Raw genomic sequence first — 16,585 nt, 5'->3', positions numbered from 1 at the left:
TATGAAAGTTCATTCTTTTAATTCACACTGGACTAAAGCTGGCATATTTCTGGCTTTACTCTGTATTTTTAAGACTGTGATTACTGCATGTACTTTTGTGAGGTTTTAAATACCAGTCTTCTCAGCAAATACAGCTGATTTTTACAATTAAAGATGGTGATATGTTCTTCAGTGCATTTTTGATCTAAATAGATCACACTGCTCATACAAAGCACACTGGACACACAGTTCTGGCACAGGCGTCCTGAAACAAGAATCAGTCAAAATAGTTCCTCAGTCTTAAGTTGACGGACAATAAAGAGACTTGGGAAGAATCACAACATCCAATTTTATATTCACCTCAGGAGAGCAGCAGGCTGGGCAGACCGGCAGGCAGGAGCAGGGAAGCGGAGGCAGGCTGGGCAGGGCAGGGCAGGGCAGGGGACAGGCAGGGCCGGGGGCGCTGCGCTGCCTCCGGGCCCCGGGCCCGGTGGGGGCTGCCAGGGCGGGGGGCGCAGCCGCCCCAGCCACCCGGGGCCAGGCCGGGGTCTCGCCCCTACGCGCGGCGCCCGCCCGCCCCGCCGCCGTCTGCCTCAGCCAGGCGGCGGCGGCGGCGGCGGGGCGCGGGGGACCCCCTCTCCGCCGCTGCTGCCGCTGGCCCATCGCCCGCCCCCGGTGCAGCGGGCCCGCGCCCTCCCCTTCCTTCCCCCCCCGCCCGGCCGGCACGGGACCCTTTAAGAGGAGGGGGCAGCGGCTGGAGGGCTTGGCCAGGGGACGGGGCCACTCCTGCGAGGGCTCTAGGATTGGGTCGGCCGGGAAAAAAAAAAAGGGGGGGGGGGGGGGAGGAAAAAAAAAGGCAAAAGAGGGGGAATTAAAAAAAAAAAAGAGGGGGGGGGCGAAGAAGGTGTGGAAGCAGGACGGGGAGGGGGGGAATTGAAAAAAGAAGCAAAAGGAAGCCGTCCCCAAATTGTGCCAAGTGTGGGAGCGAGCAGGGATGGTGCACCCCGGCTGGCTTTGCCTGCTGCAGGGCTCCCTCCTCCTGCTGGCCAGAGCGCGGCAGAGCCGTGGCCCCGCCGGCGCCTGCCCGCTCCGCGGAAAGGTAAGCACCGGCGCCTGCGGGGGGGGCCTCTGCCGCCCGCCGCGCCGCACCGCACCGGCCGCCGGGGCGAGCAGCGCGGGGGCTGCCCCTTCCCCGCGGGAGTTGCGTGGGGCGGGGCGGGGGGCACGGCGCGGGCGTTGCTTTCCCCCGGGAGGCGGTGGCGAGAGGGTGGGGTGGGGTGCGCCGGGCCGGGCCGGGCCGCGCCGGCTGCGAGTGAGTCCGGTCTGCGGCGGGGGCTGGGTGCGGAGCTCGGGCAGCGGCCGCCCGGGTACGGGTGGCTGGCGGGAGCGGGGAAGAGAGGGGAGGGTGGTTTGTCGGGGCCGTGCTCCAGGTGGGACGACCACCGCTGGGTGCTGACGGAGGAGGAAGACCCCGCGATGAGCCCCAGCAGGACCTTTTGGCTGCGCCGTGCAGGACCAGCTATGCCGCTCGCAACAGGACAGGCTCGCCTGGAGTGACTTGGTGTCAACATCCCTCGCTGGGGGTTAGCCTCTTGCCTTACTGCTGGACGCCGAGTGTGTCGGAGCTGGTTCCTACTAGCAAACGGCCGTGCCCCTGAAGTGGAAACATGCTTCTAAGTTGTGTTACGTTTTGCTCATGAGCCTGACTGTGGTAACCAGGAGCAGCATCGGCTGTCCTGGCTCCAGTGGGTGGTAAGCACAGCTGAGGGTCCCTGCAAGTTAGGGTTGATGATGTTCTGGCCATTGTGAAGCTTGTGAGCAGGATGTCATTTCCATTAAAAATCAGACACTGAGATCTGACTGAAGTTTCTGAGATAAAGGTACTGAAAATCATGGAGGGAAAGCCTTCCTGAACTTACTTTGTGTTAACGTGTCTGTTAGTGTTAACAGACCATCTGTGCTGTCTGTTGGCATCTGCTTAGACTTAGAAGCAGCCTGACTGGAGATGCTGTGTGCCCAGGACGCTCCTGGGACATGTGTCTTGCCATTTGTGTTCATCTCCTGCCCCAGGCACCGTTACCTCCCCCAGCACAGCTGTTAAGGGAACTGGAAGACTTCAGAAGTAAATGCAGAGCTGCTGCACTGGGGAGGTGCCAAAGCCACAGTGGGCTCACTGCAGGGTCGGTGTGCAGGGGTAGGTGTGAGAACTATGAAGAAGGTCTGCTCTGTGACCTTTCTCTCTCTCACCTACACATGCACCTACAGGTAGCCCCTGTTCTAGAGGCCTTGCTGCCTCCAGCTGAGCGTGCTGGCCCCCCTGCTGCCGTAGAGGCTGAGATGTCTGCTAGGATTTAGGGCACTGCTGATTCAATGGTATGCCAAGCAACATGTGCCTCACTGGAGGTGTCTGCCTGAGCTTGGGTTAGAAAGCTTAACCTTACCCTGGGGGACAGTGCCTCACAAATTTGCTTGTGCCTGGAACCAGTTTGTCAACTGGAATTTTAAGTGTCCAGCCCTGACACTGCCATAAAGCCAGGTCAAGCCTCTGGAATGGGTGCCCCCTTCCCCTTGAGGGCAAGTGCAAAATCTGTGAGCTGGCGTTAAATCAAGGAGCTAGTGAGAGCAAGAAGGAAGGGGACAGCCCCTAAGGGCCTGAGCAGCAGAAGTCCTACTTGCGAAAATGGGTAATTCACTGATTTGGTGGGACATACAGGGAGTTTTCCGCGGGAGCCATTGCCTGGACTTCTGCCAGTTACCAGGAAAACTGGGGGTGAAATGTATTAATGGTAGCTCATTATCTGTTAATTACTCTGTCATTAAAATGTGAGACCACCTGTAGTTCTGGTATTGGCAGGCTGTTTCCTAGGGTCATTAGGATAGTGATGGTAACCGCACTGTCTAGGAATGGCATCGTCTGCCTTACTTGCAAAGCTGTTGAGTGTATCCTTATGAATAATTACACCAACCCCTTGGGAAAAAATATTCTTCCTTGTCCCTGCATCATCTGGGAAGGCTTTTTTTTGTTTTTATGGGATCTCTTTTCATACCTCTCTAGATTACAGGTATACCTTTCTTCTTTTTGTCAGGTTGCCTAAAGCTTCTGTCAGTGCCTGAAAGAGAGAAGCTGCTATTTTAAGGAATGTACGTACAATACTTCAGAGGGCTTTCTCATCACTCTATATTACAGTTAAAGCTGCAACCAATAATGTGCCCCATCATTTTTTTTTTTTTTTTAATAGGAAAAAAAGAAAGGCTTTGAAAATGGTTAATCTAAAAAAGTGTGCTGGAATCCTTTGGGTTATATTCCTGTTACTAAGTAATGTGGTCTGGTGGTGCTTTCTTTTTGCTTAACATAGGAGTGTACTGGTAAATTTAAAGTCAGAATCCCGGGATTAACAGCAGAATGCTTGTGGTTGTAGCTGGTTAGTATTTTATGATGCGTTGTTCCTGACAGCAGGCCAGTTAATTTAGATGGCTACCTTTCCCCATATATGCACTTCAGCAGAGCAAGTAATCTGTCTGCTCTCAACCCTTGCCTTTTTAGTTAAAAATTTGATTTTCATTTTTAATTTCTGGCAAACAGAGACTGAATGTGTGTTCTTTTAATAGTTGGAGCCAGTACTGTGTTTATCCCCAGGCGAGTTCTGCTTACAGTCTTAAGCCGAGTTTGAGAGTGTCAGTAATGCAGGTGGGCAAAATCTCAAGAGAATGACTATTAAAAGTGTGCCTAGTATTTCTCTGTGTGTTACTGTAGATGCATGGGACACTTCACATGGTGAGTAAAGGCACAGTCTGTGCCTCTATTAGGTATAAATGAACATGACAAGATTCGAAACCAGGATAGATAAGAGGGAGGGAGAAAGCCATATAGGGAGGGTTATAGGACTGCCTGCCTGGGTGAAATATTGCATGCCACATGCTCTGGCTTCTGTAGCAAGCAAAAGAATTTTAAGAGAATATTGTGGATTGAGAAACAGTGCAATCCTGGGCTGAGGTTTGGAAGATGTGGTTGTGGGACCAAGTACTGAGTATGAGGGTTAGGGGTCAGACAAGGCACAGAGGACCTCTACCTGCACAGCAAGTTATACGCTTTGTGCTGGAAAATGTAAAGTCTACATCGATGAGCCAGATAGAAGGTGGAAGGAAGCAGAAGTGATGTAGAAGGAAGCAGACCAGGTGTAGGTTTCCCATGTCTGGAGTTCACATCCAGTTCCTCAGTCTCTGGTCAGCAGTTTTGCTTCCCCTTTGAGCCTCCTTTCTCTTTCTCCTTTTTTGTTCCAAGCAATTTTTTGGCTGGGCTGATACTCTGAATCAGTTCACAGCCAGCTGTCATTCACCTAGGGAGGCAAGGTAGGGGAGAATACACTGTGTCATAGTGCTGAGCATTCAGAAATACCTTGATCTGGGACTACATAGTGGGAGATTAAATTTGAGGGACAGAGGTGGTGTGGTATGGCTAGTGTGACGCTGTCTTAGACCTTTGTGTGGCAGCAAACTGGGAGACCTGTGTTCTCATGTGGGACTGCTGTTCTCTTCCTTAGGCTGCCCCTCCATTTTTTCCCCTTGCTCCTAGTTTCTCCCATCATGACTAATGCATTAAGTACCACCTATAAATTGGAGAGTGGAGACAGAAATATACATCTTGATCTATACGTGAACCTGACTTTTTGTTGTTATGGTGCTGAAAGTGAAATTCCTGGAGCTATACAACCCAGGTCTCTTAAGCCTCCAGGACACCACTTGTGACTGTAATTTATGCTGGTTTTAAAGCACTCCTTTCTGGTGTAACAGCTGTGTAGAAGGATCCTACTGCAAAGGAAAATTGGGTTGTAGCACCTTTATCTACTGTACGCTCTCAGGGAAGTGAGGTGAGAGAGAGGCACTGCCAGTGACGGCATATACTGCGATGCTGAACAAGTCTCGGCACTGCTACTGTGCTATCTCACAGCCACTTAGAGCATTGTTTAACAGCTTCCCTTTTACAGTGTTGGGGAGAGATTATACCCTTGCTTTTCCCTCTTTGAAACATGCATGAACTCCAGGAGGTGCACAGGGATGTGAGAGTGCCAGAAGGTACAGCAGGGGAAGCACAGAACTGCTCAGACACACCAAGGACTTTGGCCCATTCCCTCTCACGCACAGCAGTAGCAGGCTGTTTTGCAGGGGTCTGGCATGGAGGCAGAGCAGCACTGGGACTCCAGTCTTCAACTCCTGAAGGAAAAGGAGATGCCAAAGCAACGTGAGGCACTAGCATGTCCTGAGCAGCTGTCATGCTCCCTTTTGGGATCTTTGTGAGCTGTGGTTGTAGCATCACCTGGTGATGATACCCAACTGCTGGTACTCAGAAACTGGCTCTGCAGGGTTTGGGGAGGTTTCCTATCAATGGTGGTAGACTGAGGCTTGTTCGCTGGCCCCTCATGCCGGCTCCAAGGAATTCTGAGAAGGGACGTCTGAGTGGCACTTGGGTGGGTTGCCAACTTCATGACTGCTCCTTTTGGCATGGAAGTGCCAGCAAGGGTGCTCAGCTGCTCCACTTTGTAAGGTCTCAGTCTCTAGGACTGTGTGAGAAGTTTTGCTAGGTCTCAGGCTGCTTTCTTCTGCCTGTGCTGCAGACTTTTTAAAAGAAAGCATTATTTACTCTGTGCCTGATGGCCTGTGTGATTTCCTCAGTAGTACTACTAATAACTGGCAGTATTACTCTGCTTTCAGTATCTGAATGTGAAAGCTGGGGGGATTTGCAGAGCAAAAAAAGTGAGAGTGCAATGCCAAACACCTTTCTAGCTGGACTGTGTGCAGTAGTCTGGAGCAGTGCTGATGATCTGCGTTAAAGCCTGGTACCATCAATCTGGGCTTGAGCCTTCTGGCTGGGTTTATTCAGGAGCTGAACTGAAGTTTTAAGCTGGCTGGTGAACACTTGTTCCTCACAGTTCCCTGCAGTCATGGCTGTTCTTGTGCACTGCCATGTACATGATCAGACTTGTGTGAAGTGAAGGAGTGTTGACCTCCCGACCTCGTGCCTGTCCCAGGTGCCTCTTTTGTCTTTTTTCACTTGCTTGCAGATAGAAAGCAGCACTTCTGGTCCTTCCTCCTTGCTGGCTGAGGACTACTTTTAGTTCATTGCTCACCACAGGGGTGTGTCCTTCCATTTCTCCCCCCTGACTATTGACAGAAGGGAACCCCGTCTTGTTTTCCCTTGTTTTACTTTGTGTATTCATTTTCCTATGTTCTTTGTGGGTCTATGTCAGATTTGTACTCATCTGTTCCCTGTATCTTCTTTACCTCTCAGTGCTCCATCATGTTTGTTCTTCCTTCTTCCCATGGTCTTCAGGAGAGTTTTTATGGTCTGTAATTCAGGTGTGCATTCCAGGACTGTCCTATAGGATCCAGAGTTGTAGTATGGTGTTACCAAGGTCTGGGGTATCCTTCAGACTCTGGATGTGCTGCAGAAGCATCTGAAGAGCTCTTTGGAGTATACCTGGTTTGTCAGTCCATGCCAGTAAGCTGGACTGGTGGTCATACTTTGCTGAAGTGCTGCCTGGTCTGTGGCCTGGGTTTGACATAGAGAGCTGCTAAAGATGGTTGTCTCGGATGAGCCATTGCAGAGCAGTCTTTAAGATTAACCTTTCTGACCCTGGGTCTTTAGTATCAGAAATTTATAGGCAATGTGCTTCCCATAAATTCCTCCAAGCAGCCTGTTCTGCATTTGGCAGTCAGGCAGGCTTCTTAGATCAGCACATATGCACACTTAGCCTCAGAGCTGAAGCTAGAGTTATCTGCTGGCTAGAGGCTGACCAGATGTTTGCGTGCATCTGGAAGCCTGTCCTCTTACTTAGACATGCAAAGGCTACCTCTTCCTGTTTGTGCAGATGGATGGAAACTGCTTGTGTCCTGCACCAGCAGGGTCCATGTTGTAGGTGACGAAGGTCATGCGTGCTGCTGGTGTAAAGTGACTTGGCAGGATTGATGCAGGATCCATTTTACCCCATTAGTTCTCCTGTCGTGCGGGATTGCTTAGGGCTTGAGCACAGCCTTGTACTCTGGTATTCCTGGGTATGCTGCAAGGCACATTTTGCAGCAGAACAAATTTAAAGTCTGATTCTGACTTCCTGATGGCTGTGGTTTTTGAGAGGTTTTAAAAGCTAATCTAAAGAAAGAAACTTTTTTGTCCTCTGTGTTTAAAAGAGTATGCCCTGGAACCACAGGCAGAGTTTGGCCTGCAGAATTTCTTCCCTTATTTTCCAATGTATTGCATGCACCTCTCTGGTCCTTAAAGACGAGAACTGGGCTGTGATGGGTCTTGACTCTGTGTCTGTCTGCCATGTGCTACATCCCTGTAAAACTGTACTTCTACAGTACAGTAGAAGTAGCTATTACCAACCTGCTCCAGCAAGTCGGCCTGCAAGCTGTGTTTTGTGTTACTCATTAGTTTGGTGTCTTGCTCGGAGCGGAAAGTTCTCCTGAGATGCTGCGGCACCGTCTGATTAAGTGTCACAGCTGTTTCTTTGACGAAAGGTGCCTTGCTGTGCTGAAGTGAGAGGTGTCAAGGTGAAGATGATTGAAACCCTGCTGTCCTGCTCTGCTTCAGCAAAGTGATCCCAGCTTTTGACTTGATAAAAGGCAAAAGCTGGGTAAGTGTCTTGCCTGGAGCACAGCCTTGCTTGGGCTGTGCTCCGCTGCTGGTTTTGGCAGATAGCCGGGTAACGAGCCAGTGTAGTGTTACTGTTGAGAAGACCCAGTGTTGGCTTTCAGGAGGAGAAAGCCAAGGACAATCTTGTGTTTTTAATTAGTGAAAATTGAATTTTGACCTCAAGACCTGAGAAAAAGGGTGGTCAACGAGGACTCTGTGTGAGCAAAGCAACTTTAGGAAAATTCCATGCTGGCAAGCTGCTGATCCAGGTTACATGCTGGCTTGGCACCATGTTTTCCTTAAGCCCTGTACTGCAGTGGCCCAGCATAAATGTCTGTACTTACTCAGCTGTGTCTCCCTCTCCCCCAGCAAAGCGAGCTGAACTCATTCCTGTGGACCATCAAGAGAGATCCCCCATCTTACTTCTTTGGCACCATCCATGTCCCTTACACACGTGTCTGGGATTTCATCCCAGAGAACTCCAAGAAGGCCTTCCAGCAGAGCCACATCGTGTACTTCGAGCTGGATCTAACTGACCCCTATACCATCTCAGCTCTCACCAGCTGCCAGCTCCTGCCACAGGGGGAGAACCTTCAGGATGTGCTGCCTCGTGACATCTACCACCGGCTCAAACGGCACCTGGAGTACGTCAAGCTCATGATGCCGTCCTGGATGACCCCAGACCAGCGGGGCAAAGGGCTGTATGCAGACTACCTCTTCAATGCCATTGCTGGCAACTGGGAGCGGAAGAGGCCGGTGTGGGTGATGCTGATGGTGAACTCTCTGACTGAGGTAGATGTCAAGTCGCGAGGTGTGCCTGTCCTGGATCTGTACCTGGCCCAGGAAGCAGAGCGGCTGAGGAAGCAAACAGGCGCTGTGGAAAAGGTGGAGGAACAGTGCCACCCGCTCAATGGGCTGAACTTCTCCCAGGTGAGACAGCGTGGTATGCAGGGTGCCAGGCTGGTTGCTTGGGTGGATGTTGCAGCAGCAAGAGGATGGGCTGGGGTGTGGGTAAGTGGTCCCTACCCAGAGGCTTGCATTTGCTCCCTGCAGCCCATGCCTTTACCTATGCCTTCAGGGAAGTTTGCTGGCCATAAGAGTTCAGGCCACATCCTAAATTCATTTAGGCTTGGCCTGGGGAGACCCCTGTCCTCTTCCCTGGGCAGCTTTTGGCAGGCTTCACCCTGAGAGGCACTGGACCTTTGGATATCTGCTCTCTGACCCTGGCTGGGCTGCCCTGCAGGAGCCCCTGGCAGGCTGGGGCTGGGTGTCTGAACTTGCGTTGGTAATAGCTAGTTAAGAAGAAAGGTGTGATCTCCTCGGGAAGCAGGGGCACTGTGAGTAAAGCTGAGAATTAAGTGCTGGTTGGAAAAGTATCCTGGTGGACCTCTCAGTGCCCTCAGAAATAGAGGCCCATCCTCTGCATTGGGAAAAGTGGGTTTTGGGGTTGGTTGGTTGTTTTGGGTTTTTTTTCCCCCTTCCTTTGAGACCAGGTGAGGGTCAGCACAGCACAGCTTCCTGCAGGGAGCTCCACAGGCTAGGGCAGGCCCTTGTGCAAGTGCCTTTGTGTTTGCAAACCAGCTGGACTTTAGCAAAGTTGTTCAGACAGTGTCATAACTAGGCAAGTAGAATGACTTCTGTGTTGTCCATGTGTTGGATGGGGGCAGTCGTGGGCTCTCCTCTCTGAACTAAATACACCAGGGAGCAGCATCTGTTGCTGACTCTGCCTGCCCAGTGGGATCACAAGCAGGCATAAGGTTGCTGTCTGGCCTGGGGTACCTTTGCTGCAGGGAGGTGCTGGTTTGGGAGGAGGAAGTGGCGTTTGCTTAGGAATAGGTGAGACCTGCTGTTGCACCATGCCCTGGTAGTCCAAGGTGGGAGGACCTTTGGTCACAGGGCTGGGGACTTTTGACTGATGCCTGACCCTTTCCCCTGCCTTCTGAAGCCTGTCCCATCACTGATGCAGAGTTTCCTGTGCTGGAAAGGAAGGAGCAGAAGGGGAGGTGCAGCCCAGCAAGGGCAATGACAGCAGTTTGGGGCAGATGTCAGAAGTGCTGTTACCCCAGCCAGTCTTGGTGGGGGACCACAGTGCAGGAAATAGCATGGCAGCCCAGGGTGGATCACTTGTGCAGTCCTTAGCTGCAGGCAGGGCATCTGCACTCCTCTCTTCCCTTGTTTGGAGCTGGTCAGCCTCTTTTGCATCTCCAGTCTTTTGCTTAGCTGCTTTGAATCCTTGTGCTGTCCCTGTTTGCTTGCAGTCACGCTAGGAATGGGCTGGGAAGGCCCATCTCCTCCTCCCCTTATCTGGTTGAGGCTTTATTAATGTTATTGCAGGAGTTTTTCTTTTGCCAATGCGGCTCCTCTGGTTTAGCATGGTAGAAGTGCTGGGGGGAGCATGTGCTTTCTCCACTGCCTTGTAAGAAATTGGTAGGGAGGCTGTGAAATTAGAGGTCCTGTTAAGCTCATGCAACTGTTGATGCTTACTTTAGGCCTTCACACAGCTTGCTTCACAGAGTGGCTGTTGCTGTGCTCCTTTGCAGGTGACATAACTGTGAGCTGGGAAGCTGCATGGGGTGGGGACATAGAGCTGCAACATGCAGAGTTGCCCAACCTGGTGACATTTATTGTGAGAGCCCAGCTGAGGGGGTCAGGCTAACCAGAACTGCTGGAGAAACTTAGCTTTAGTCAGGGCAATCACAGCCCGTGATTACCCCATGGTGGGTGGAGATGCGCTTCTGCATCATGCAAGCTGTGGCTCCTGCCATGTCTGCTCACTTCCAGGGGGAAGAAGCACACTGTCCCTTGTGGGAGCAGGTCTGGAGCAGCTACTGCACCACAAATTCACACCCTCACTTCTGCCCATTGCAGATTTCCAATACAGGCAGCTCGAGGAAAAGGAGAACCAGAGGCACGTGATTTTTATGTTTCTAAGCCAATTTCGTGGTTGTTTCAGAACCTGACTTGTGAACTCTCATGGTTGGCAGTTCTGTAGATCTTTGATTTCAGAGCTTTCTTCTCACTTTGTTCAGGCAGTTGAGTTAATTATGTGCTTAATGTAAACCAAACAAAGACTTTAAAATAGTCTCTTTGAAAATTATTTCCTTTGGTATTGTGCTGCTGCCTGGGAACCCCCAGTGTCAGACCACTGCTGTGTCTGCCTTTCAAGTGAGCAAACACACGGAAAGGACTTACAAACTTATGCTGGGGAAAATGGGGACACAAAGCCATAAGGAATGGTCTAATCCTGTGCAAGAAGTGCTTTTTTGTTGCAGCAGAGTCACAGAGAGATGAATTATTTGGCAGAGAAGCAAGTTTAGTGCTCTCAGTTTATGTTTCTGCATAGGGGTTTGCTCTTTCTTTCACTTAGGACATGGTTGTACTAGCTGGTGAGAACTCCCAGGCTACTTACAAGCAATACATTGTTATTAGCTAGGTCCTTCTTTTGATCCATACTATGGGACAAGGCCTGGCTGGTGTGGTTATGTTATTGCAGGTGAAGGTCTGGAACAGTTTATCATTGTCTCCATGGGGTTGCACAATATTCAGTAACTGCAAAGTGCAGACAAACCCAAGCTAGAGACTTCCTTCTTCTCCTTTTGAGGAGAGAGAAGAAAAAAATAAACAAAACCCCCCACACGTACAACAGCTAATGCTGCCTGTCATAGCGTTCATTTTCTTTGGCTCTATTGGTTCCAGTTACCTCTATCTTTTGTTTTATGACTTATTTTATCTGCCAAATCTCTCTGTTCTTGCTCAACTCAGGCTGGCTGCCCACATAGCTGGGCCATAAAAGTATCGTTTCTATATGGTACACAATGATGTGTACACAATCTGTGAAATACTTTACTGCCTCCTCAATCCCCCTCTCTTGTTCCAAGATATATGCAACTTTAGGGAGTATGGGAAGATCAGTCTGTCTTCATGCCAGGGCCATGGTGTGTATTTTCCTGTTTCATGCTGTTTCTATCCTAGTTTGTCTTAAAGACTTTTTTTCTTGTATTTTTTTCTTTCATGGGTAGTGCCTCTCTTGTTGCAATACCCTATGAGGATGCAAGTCTCATTCCTAGTAGCATCTGGGCTTCTAGAAGATAAAAGGCTTTCTAGATACCCAGTCTGCCATTGCTGACTTCCAGTGCTGGAGTCAGTCCTTCAGACCTCCCAACTATTCTTTTCAAGTTATGGATGTGCATACATGTTTGCTGGATTGGAGGCATTAGTGCTCCAGCCTAAAGCCTGTGCAACTTTGCTGTTGGCTCCTGCTGTTGTGTCATGAACATCAGTTTGGTACTGGCTCAGAAAATGAGCTGGCCTTGGCCTGACCTGTGCTATGCACTCATAAACAGGCTGTGCTTTGGCACACTTGGGTGGTGTCCAGCCTGTGTTTCCCACAGACCTGTTTGAGCTTGAACACAAGTTTGGACTTGTGTCTACCCTTTGTGTGGGACTGAGGCTTAGGTGTGTAAACACTGTCCAGCCATCACCACTTCCTAGCCAAGACCCTGGCCAGTTTGGCTTCTCCAAGCTTGGGACACTTGATGGAAGACTCCACATGTTAGCTGTTCTTGATTTGAGAGTTATTTTCCCCATGTGGCTTTCCTGTGTCCAGACCTTGCCACAACACTCTGTTCCTACCTGAACATCTGAAGATGTGGCTACATCTTCAAAAGTAGTCTTCAAAGCTGCCTTGGGTGGCAGTAGAAAGCAGGGAGCCACTGAGGACTGTCTGCTTCTGAAATCCTGGCTTCAGCTCTGGGACTGAGCACTTGAAAGTTTTATCTTTTGCATGTTTCAGCCACTTCCTCATACAATTAGTTGCAGATAGAAGATGAAGCAAAGGCTTGTAGGGTTGATCATTTTGCCATTAATGAGGACATTAATTGTCCATGTTTCTATTCAAAGAGCAACCTCTGCAAGCAACAAAGTGCTGAGAGATGCCTGTTTTTCTCTAAAGGGTTCTGGACTCTTCTAAGTTCTGGACCACGATGACTCCGTGAGAGCTGTAGACTCCTGCTTAGCAAATACAACCCTCCTGACGTAACAGCAACATAATTTTTCTTGCTTGATCTGTGTATGTACTTGGGTGAGAGGGCCAAGCTTGATAGCCCCTGGTATAAAACTACTACTTAGGAGCAGCCCACATCTGTGGGGAAAGTAGGAAGCTGAAACACTACTGCCTTGTTACGTGTGGAGACAGCAGTTGGTTGGTTTGGGTTTTCCCCTTCTAAGGAAGTTAGAGAAACAGCAGTGATGGCTTGATATTAGGCCCAAAATATATGATATGAAATTGGAGAGAATTATGCTAGTCTCTTCATATCAAATAAAGGGCTTTTTTTCTACAATGAATTGATAAATTATAATGTTTGTCTTAAATTTCAGGGATGATGAGGTCAGATCTGGCAGTGTTTCCATTCACAAGACCCCGGTTCAGGTTCACCTTTGACAACAGTAGTGACAGAGAACCTCAGAGAAAGAAAGTGCCTGGAGAGGCATGCAGTGGGAGCTCTGCAAGGAGTAGTTCAGATCCAAACTTGAAGCAAAGTGAAGAGCAAGTTGGATGGTACACTACTTTCGGTAACCTTGATTGCACCTTCTGCACCCACCCCCCCCTGCACCCCCCCCCCGCCCCTTGCATCTTCTGCCCCGAGGGTGTAACTTCAAGATGTACTCAGGAACAGCCCTCTCTCAGGTGATGGGAACATCAGGGTTTTCTGCACATGAATTGGAGCTGAAACGACTGAATTGATCTTACTTGCGTCTTTGGCTGCTGGAGTCTTTGATCTAGATTTGTTTTTGTTTTCTGTTTGTGTGTAGACACACCTGCAGCCTCCAAGTCTAGACATCAGGAATGGGGAATGGGCTGGCCGATGGGAACCGAAATAGCTAAGGCTTTGCATTTCTATTTGCATAATTAGAGTTTAATTAAGATCTTATTAACTACCTGGGAAGTTCAGGGTTCTTCCCTCCAAGAGAGTGAAAGGGGAATTCAGTTGTTGATCTGCTGTCTCTGCATTCAGAAGGGTGGAGATTTTGTTTCAAACAGACTGGGCTCTGGAGTAGGGCTTTGAAATATCAGCTGTAGATTTTGCTGTGGCACCAGCTTGCACTGGTCATATGTGCCATTATAAGCTCCTTGCATCTGCAGTCTGCATGTGTATCAAATAGCTGGATTTTCCCATTAAAAGTGTCCTTTGCTCAGCATATTACATAGCAGAAACAGAAGATGTCAGGCAGTAAATGTGGCTTCGTTTCTCCCCTTGCCTGTGGCTGGCTCCCTGTGTTACAGTGTGAGCATGCCGATATACTTTCCTCTTTTCCCAGTTATTGAGGGCTCGGTGACGAGTTGCATACACTGCTCTGAGAGTGCTCGTGACTGGGTTAACCCGCTGTCCTCTGACAAGTCAGCAACAGGCTGGTGGGCTGGTTGGCAGACACACTCTGTGACACTTGAGATCCTCTAGCTTTGGGTGAGAGTACTGTTGCTGTGGAGGAGCATAGCACTGTCAGTGGGCTGAGAGGAGTCCTGGGCATCAGAGGCCACTCAAGGTGTTGTCGCAAAATGGGGTTCTTCACCTGGTGTACGAAAAGCCAATAACATGCAGAGCTGAGATTTTGTTTATTTCATGTCTGTGTAGAGATGGGTGCTAGGTGCTATCTCCACAAAGCTAGTACACACTTGAAAGGCAAACAGGGTCGTCAGGATGAAAGAAAAAGTGGTAACAAAATACATGATTAGTTGCAATTTATGTAACAAAAGTACTTCCATGCCTGTCTAGGTAATTACCTAACTCATAAGGTGGTCTTACATTTACATGCTCATTATGCACAAGTGGGTGTCATTTTTAATATTAAAATCAAGCTAACTTAGCTAGGATCACACTTTTTTCTTGATGCTACTCCAGAACTGGGCACCTGTGATATAAATCAGGAGTAAGGCAATAGTGTTGACAGAACGTCATTGTTTCACCTCTTTGCTGGAGGATTCAATGGATTCAATGCAGGGACCTTCCATTCTTGTTCCTACAGTTTCAATAACAGATTGTCCTTCTGACATCAAAGGGAGCACACAGAAGCTCTGGGCTGGATGCTTTTTGCAGCAACTCAGCTGACAGTGAGGAGTTGGAGGGGATGTGGGCTTGGCTCATTCAGCTGGGTGTCTCTGTGCTAAGCTTTGGTCTGCACATTCTTAGATGTTGGTGCAGACTTATGGTGATCAGCCTGATGCTGCGGCTCCATCTGACACTTGATTCTGAAGGTTTGCTACTTACTGCCCATTACTAAACCCAAAATGTGCGACTGTAGCTGCCAGCTTTTCCCTTGGACAGCAAGGTTGCAACCAGTCTGGACAAATTGAAGGCACATGCCTGTAGAGTTGTAGAAGACAGCTTCCTTTCCAATGTAAGAACTGGATTGCACTGCTGTCACCCTCCCATCTAGAAGCTGTAGGATGGTTCCTTTTTGGCCCAGACTGGATTGCCAGGTCCATGGGAATCCCACTTGGCTCCTGCATCCCAGTGACAGGGTTTCTGCCCCATGGCAGTGGTTCTGAAGACTAATTTTTAGTTTTCTTCAACAAACCTGGACACATTTAGCCCAAGAATACAGCCCAGCTTCAGCTTTCAACTGTTTAATTTTGTGAGATTTTGTATTCCACCAAAGAGCCTCAGCTATCAACTTTCTCTGCCTTGTGCAGGTGCTGCAACTGTAATCAGTTTGTCCTTTAATGTTCTTTTTGTTAAATGAAGCAAAGGGAACCCTTTGAGCCTTTCCCAGCAGGGCACATTTTCTACATGTTAACTATCACCTCAGCTTTTCCCAGGCCTAGCAGTGTCTGTCTTGCATCATGGCAGTCACGCATGTGCTTGGTGCAGTGGTATTGTCACTATCCTCATCTTTCTTTGTTTATGCATCTGAATTTGTCTGTGGTTCTTTCAGGCACAGTGTTTTTCTGAGAGCTCGTGCTTGGGAGATTCAAAGTCCTTTTTACTCTCACTGCTTCCCAGGAAACAGAGTGTTACCCTTGTTGTTGTGGTCCAGTCCCTGTCTGCTCTGTGGAGAAGATGAATTGCAAACCAGCAGACAATATTTGTTTTAACAAGAGATCCAGATTACACAGCACCTCTGCTCTTTTGCCCTAATTATTTTGCTCCCCTGACCTTTGTTTTAGCTGCAAAATCCATTAATGATAAAGTTGGGGTTTGCTGGTGGTTTTTTTCCCTCTGGGTTGTTGACATGTATGTTGAATGCTGTATGGCAAAGAACGTCCCCTGCAGAGGTCTTCAGTAGCTTTCACAGTTGTTTCTCATCTGCATTTACATTTTCAGGTCTACTAACTACCATTTCTCTTTCCCATGTCTTCAGTATGTGATGTGTTGGTTTTGTATTTCTCTAAATTCCTACTGCCATACACTCTATTCAGAATTTTGTTCACTGATGCTATTGCCTTTACCAAGTAAACTTGAAAGCTGGCAAAAAGCTATCAGGATTTTTGGATAGGACATGGTTTCCATTACCCTTGTTGACCTGGAATTTTCTGTAATCCCATAATTATTTCCTATAATCTTCATGAAGACTCTTATTAGCTAGTAAGAAAGGTTGATTGCAAGTAGGATGAGGAGGCTGAAACACCATTTTAATATGTCTATTGCTTTATCTGGCCTAATGCAGAAAGGGAGCAGCAGGAACAATTCTTCATTGTTTTTGAGAACAGAGGAAAGATTGGGCCCCTCAATCAACTTATTATCATGCAGCAGGCTTAGCAGGTAGATGCACATCCACACAAGACATCATTCATTTCCAGTGTGCCTGGATGAAGGATGCTTGGACACCAAGACGTGCGAACAGTTTCAAAGGGAGTACACAGATGAAGGATAGTCACACCAGGGAGTCTCATCCATGTCCCAAGTGCCATCTCTGGCTCAAAACATCCCTCAGCCCCTTGACAGCTTGAACTGGGGGCAGGTGGCAGGGCAAGAGCCACTG

The 16,585-nt window shown here is 48.9% G+C and overlaps 1 protein-coding gene across 1 annotated transcript in view; it reads left to right on the top strand.

Annotated features, from left to right (window-relative positions):
- Positions 1-973: 973 nt before the first annotated feature.
- Positions 974-16,585, top strand: part of LOC126036488 (metalloprotease TIKI1-like) — a 75,772-nt gene continuing 60,160 nt past the window's right edge. The window contains exons 1-2 of the mRNA XM_049796363.1: positions 974-1,078; positions 7,976-8,536. Of these exons, the coding sequence (XP_049652320.1) occupies positions 974-1,078; positions 7,976-8,536 (666 nt within the window). The remainder of the gene's footprint in view (positions 1,079-7,975; positions 8,537-16,585) is intronic.

The sequence above is a fragment of the Accipiter gentilis genome, chromosome Z (assembly GCF_929443795.1).
Source record: "Accipiter gentilis chromosome Z, bAccGen1.1, whole genome shotgun sequence".
NCBI classification, from domain to species: Eukaryota; Metazoa; Chordata; class Aves; order Accipitriformes; family Accipitridae; genus Astur; species Astur gentilis.
The sequence above is the reverse complement of the archived record's forward strand: the minus strand, read 5'-3'. Positions and strand labels throughout refer to the sequence as shown.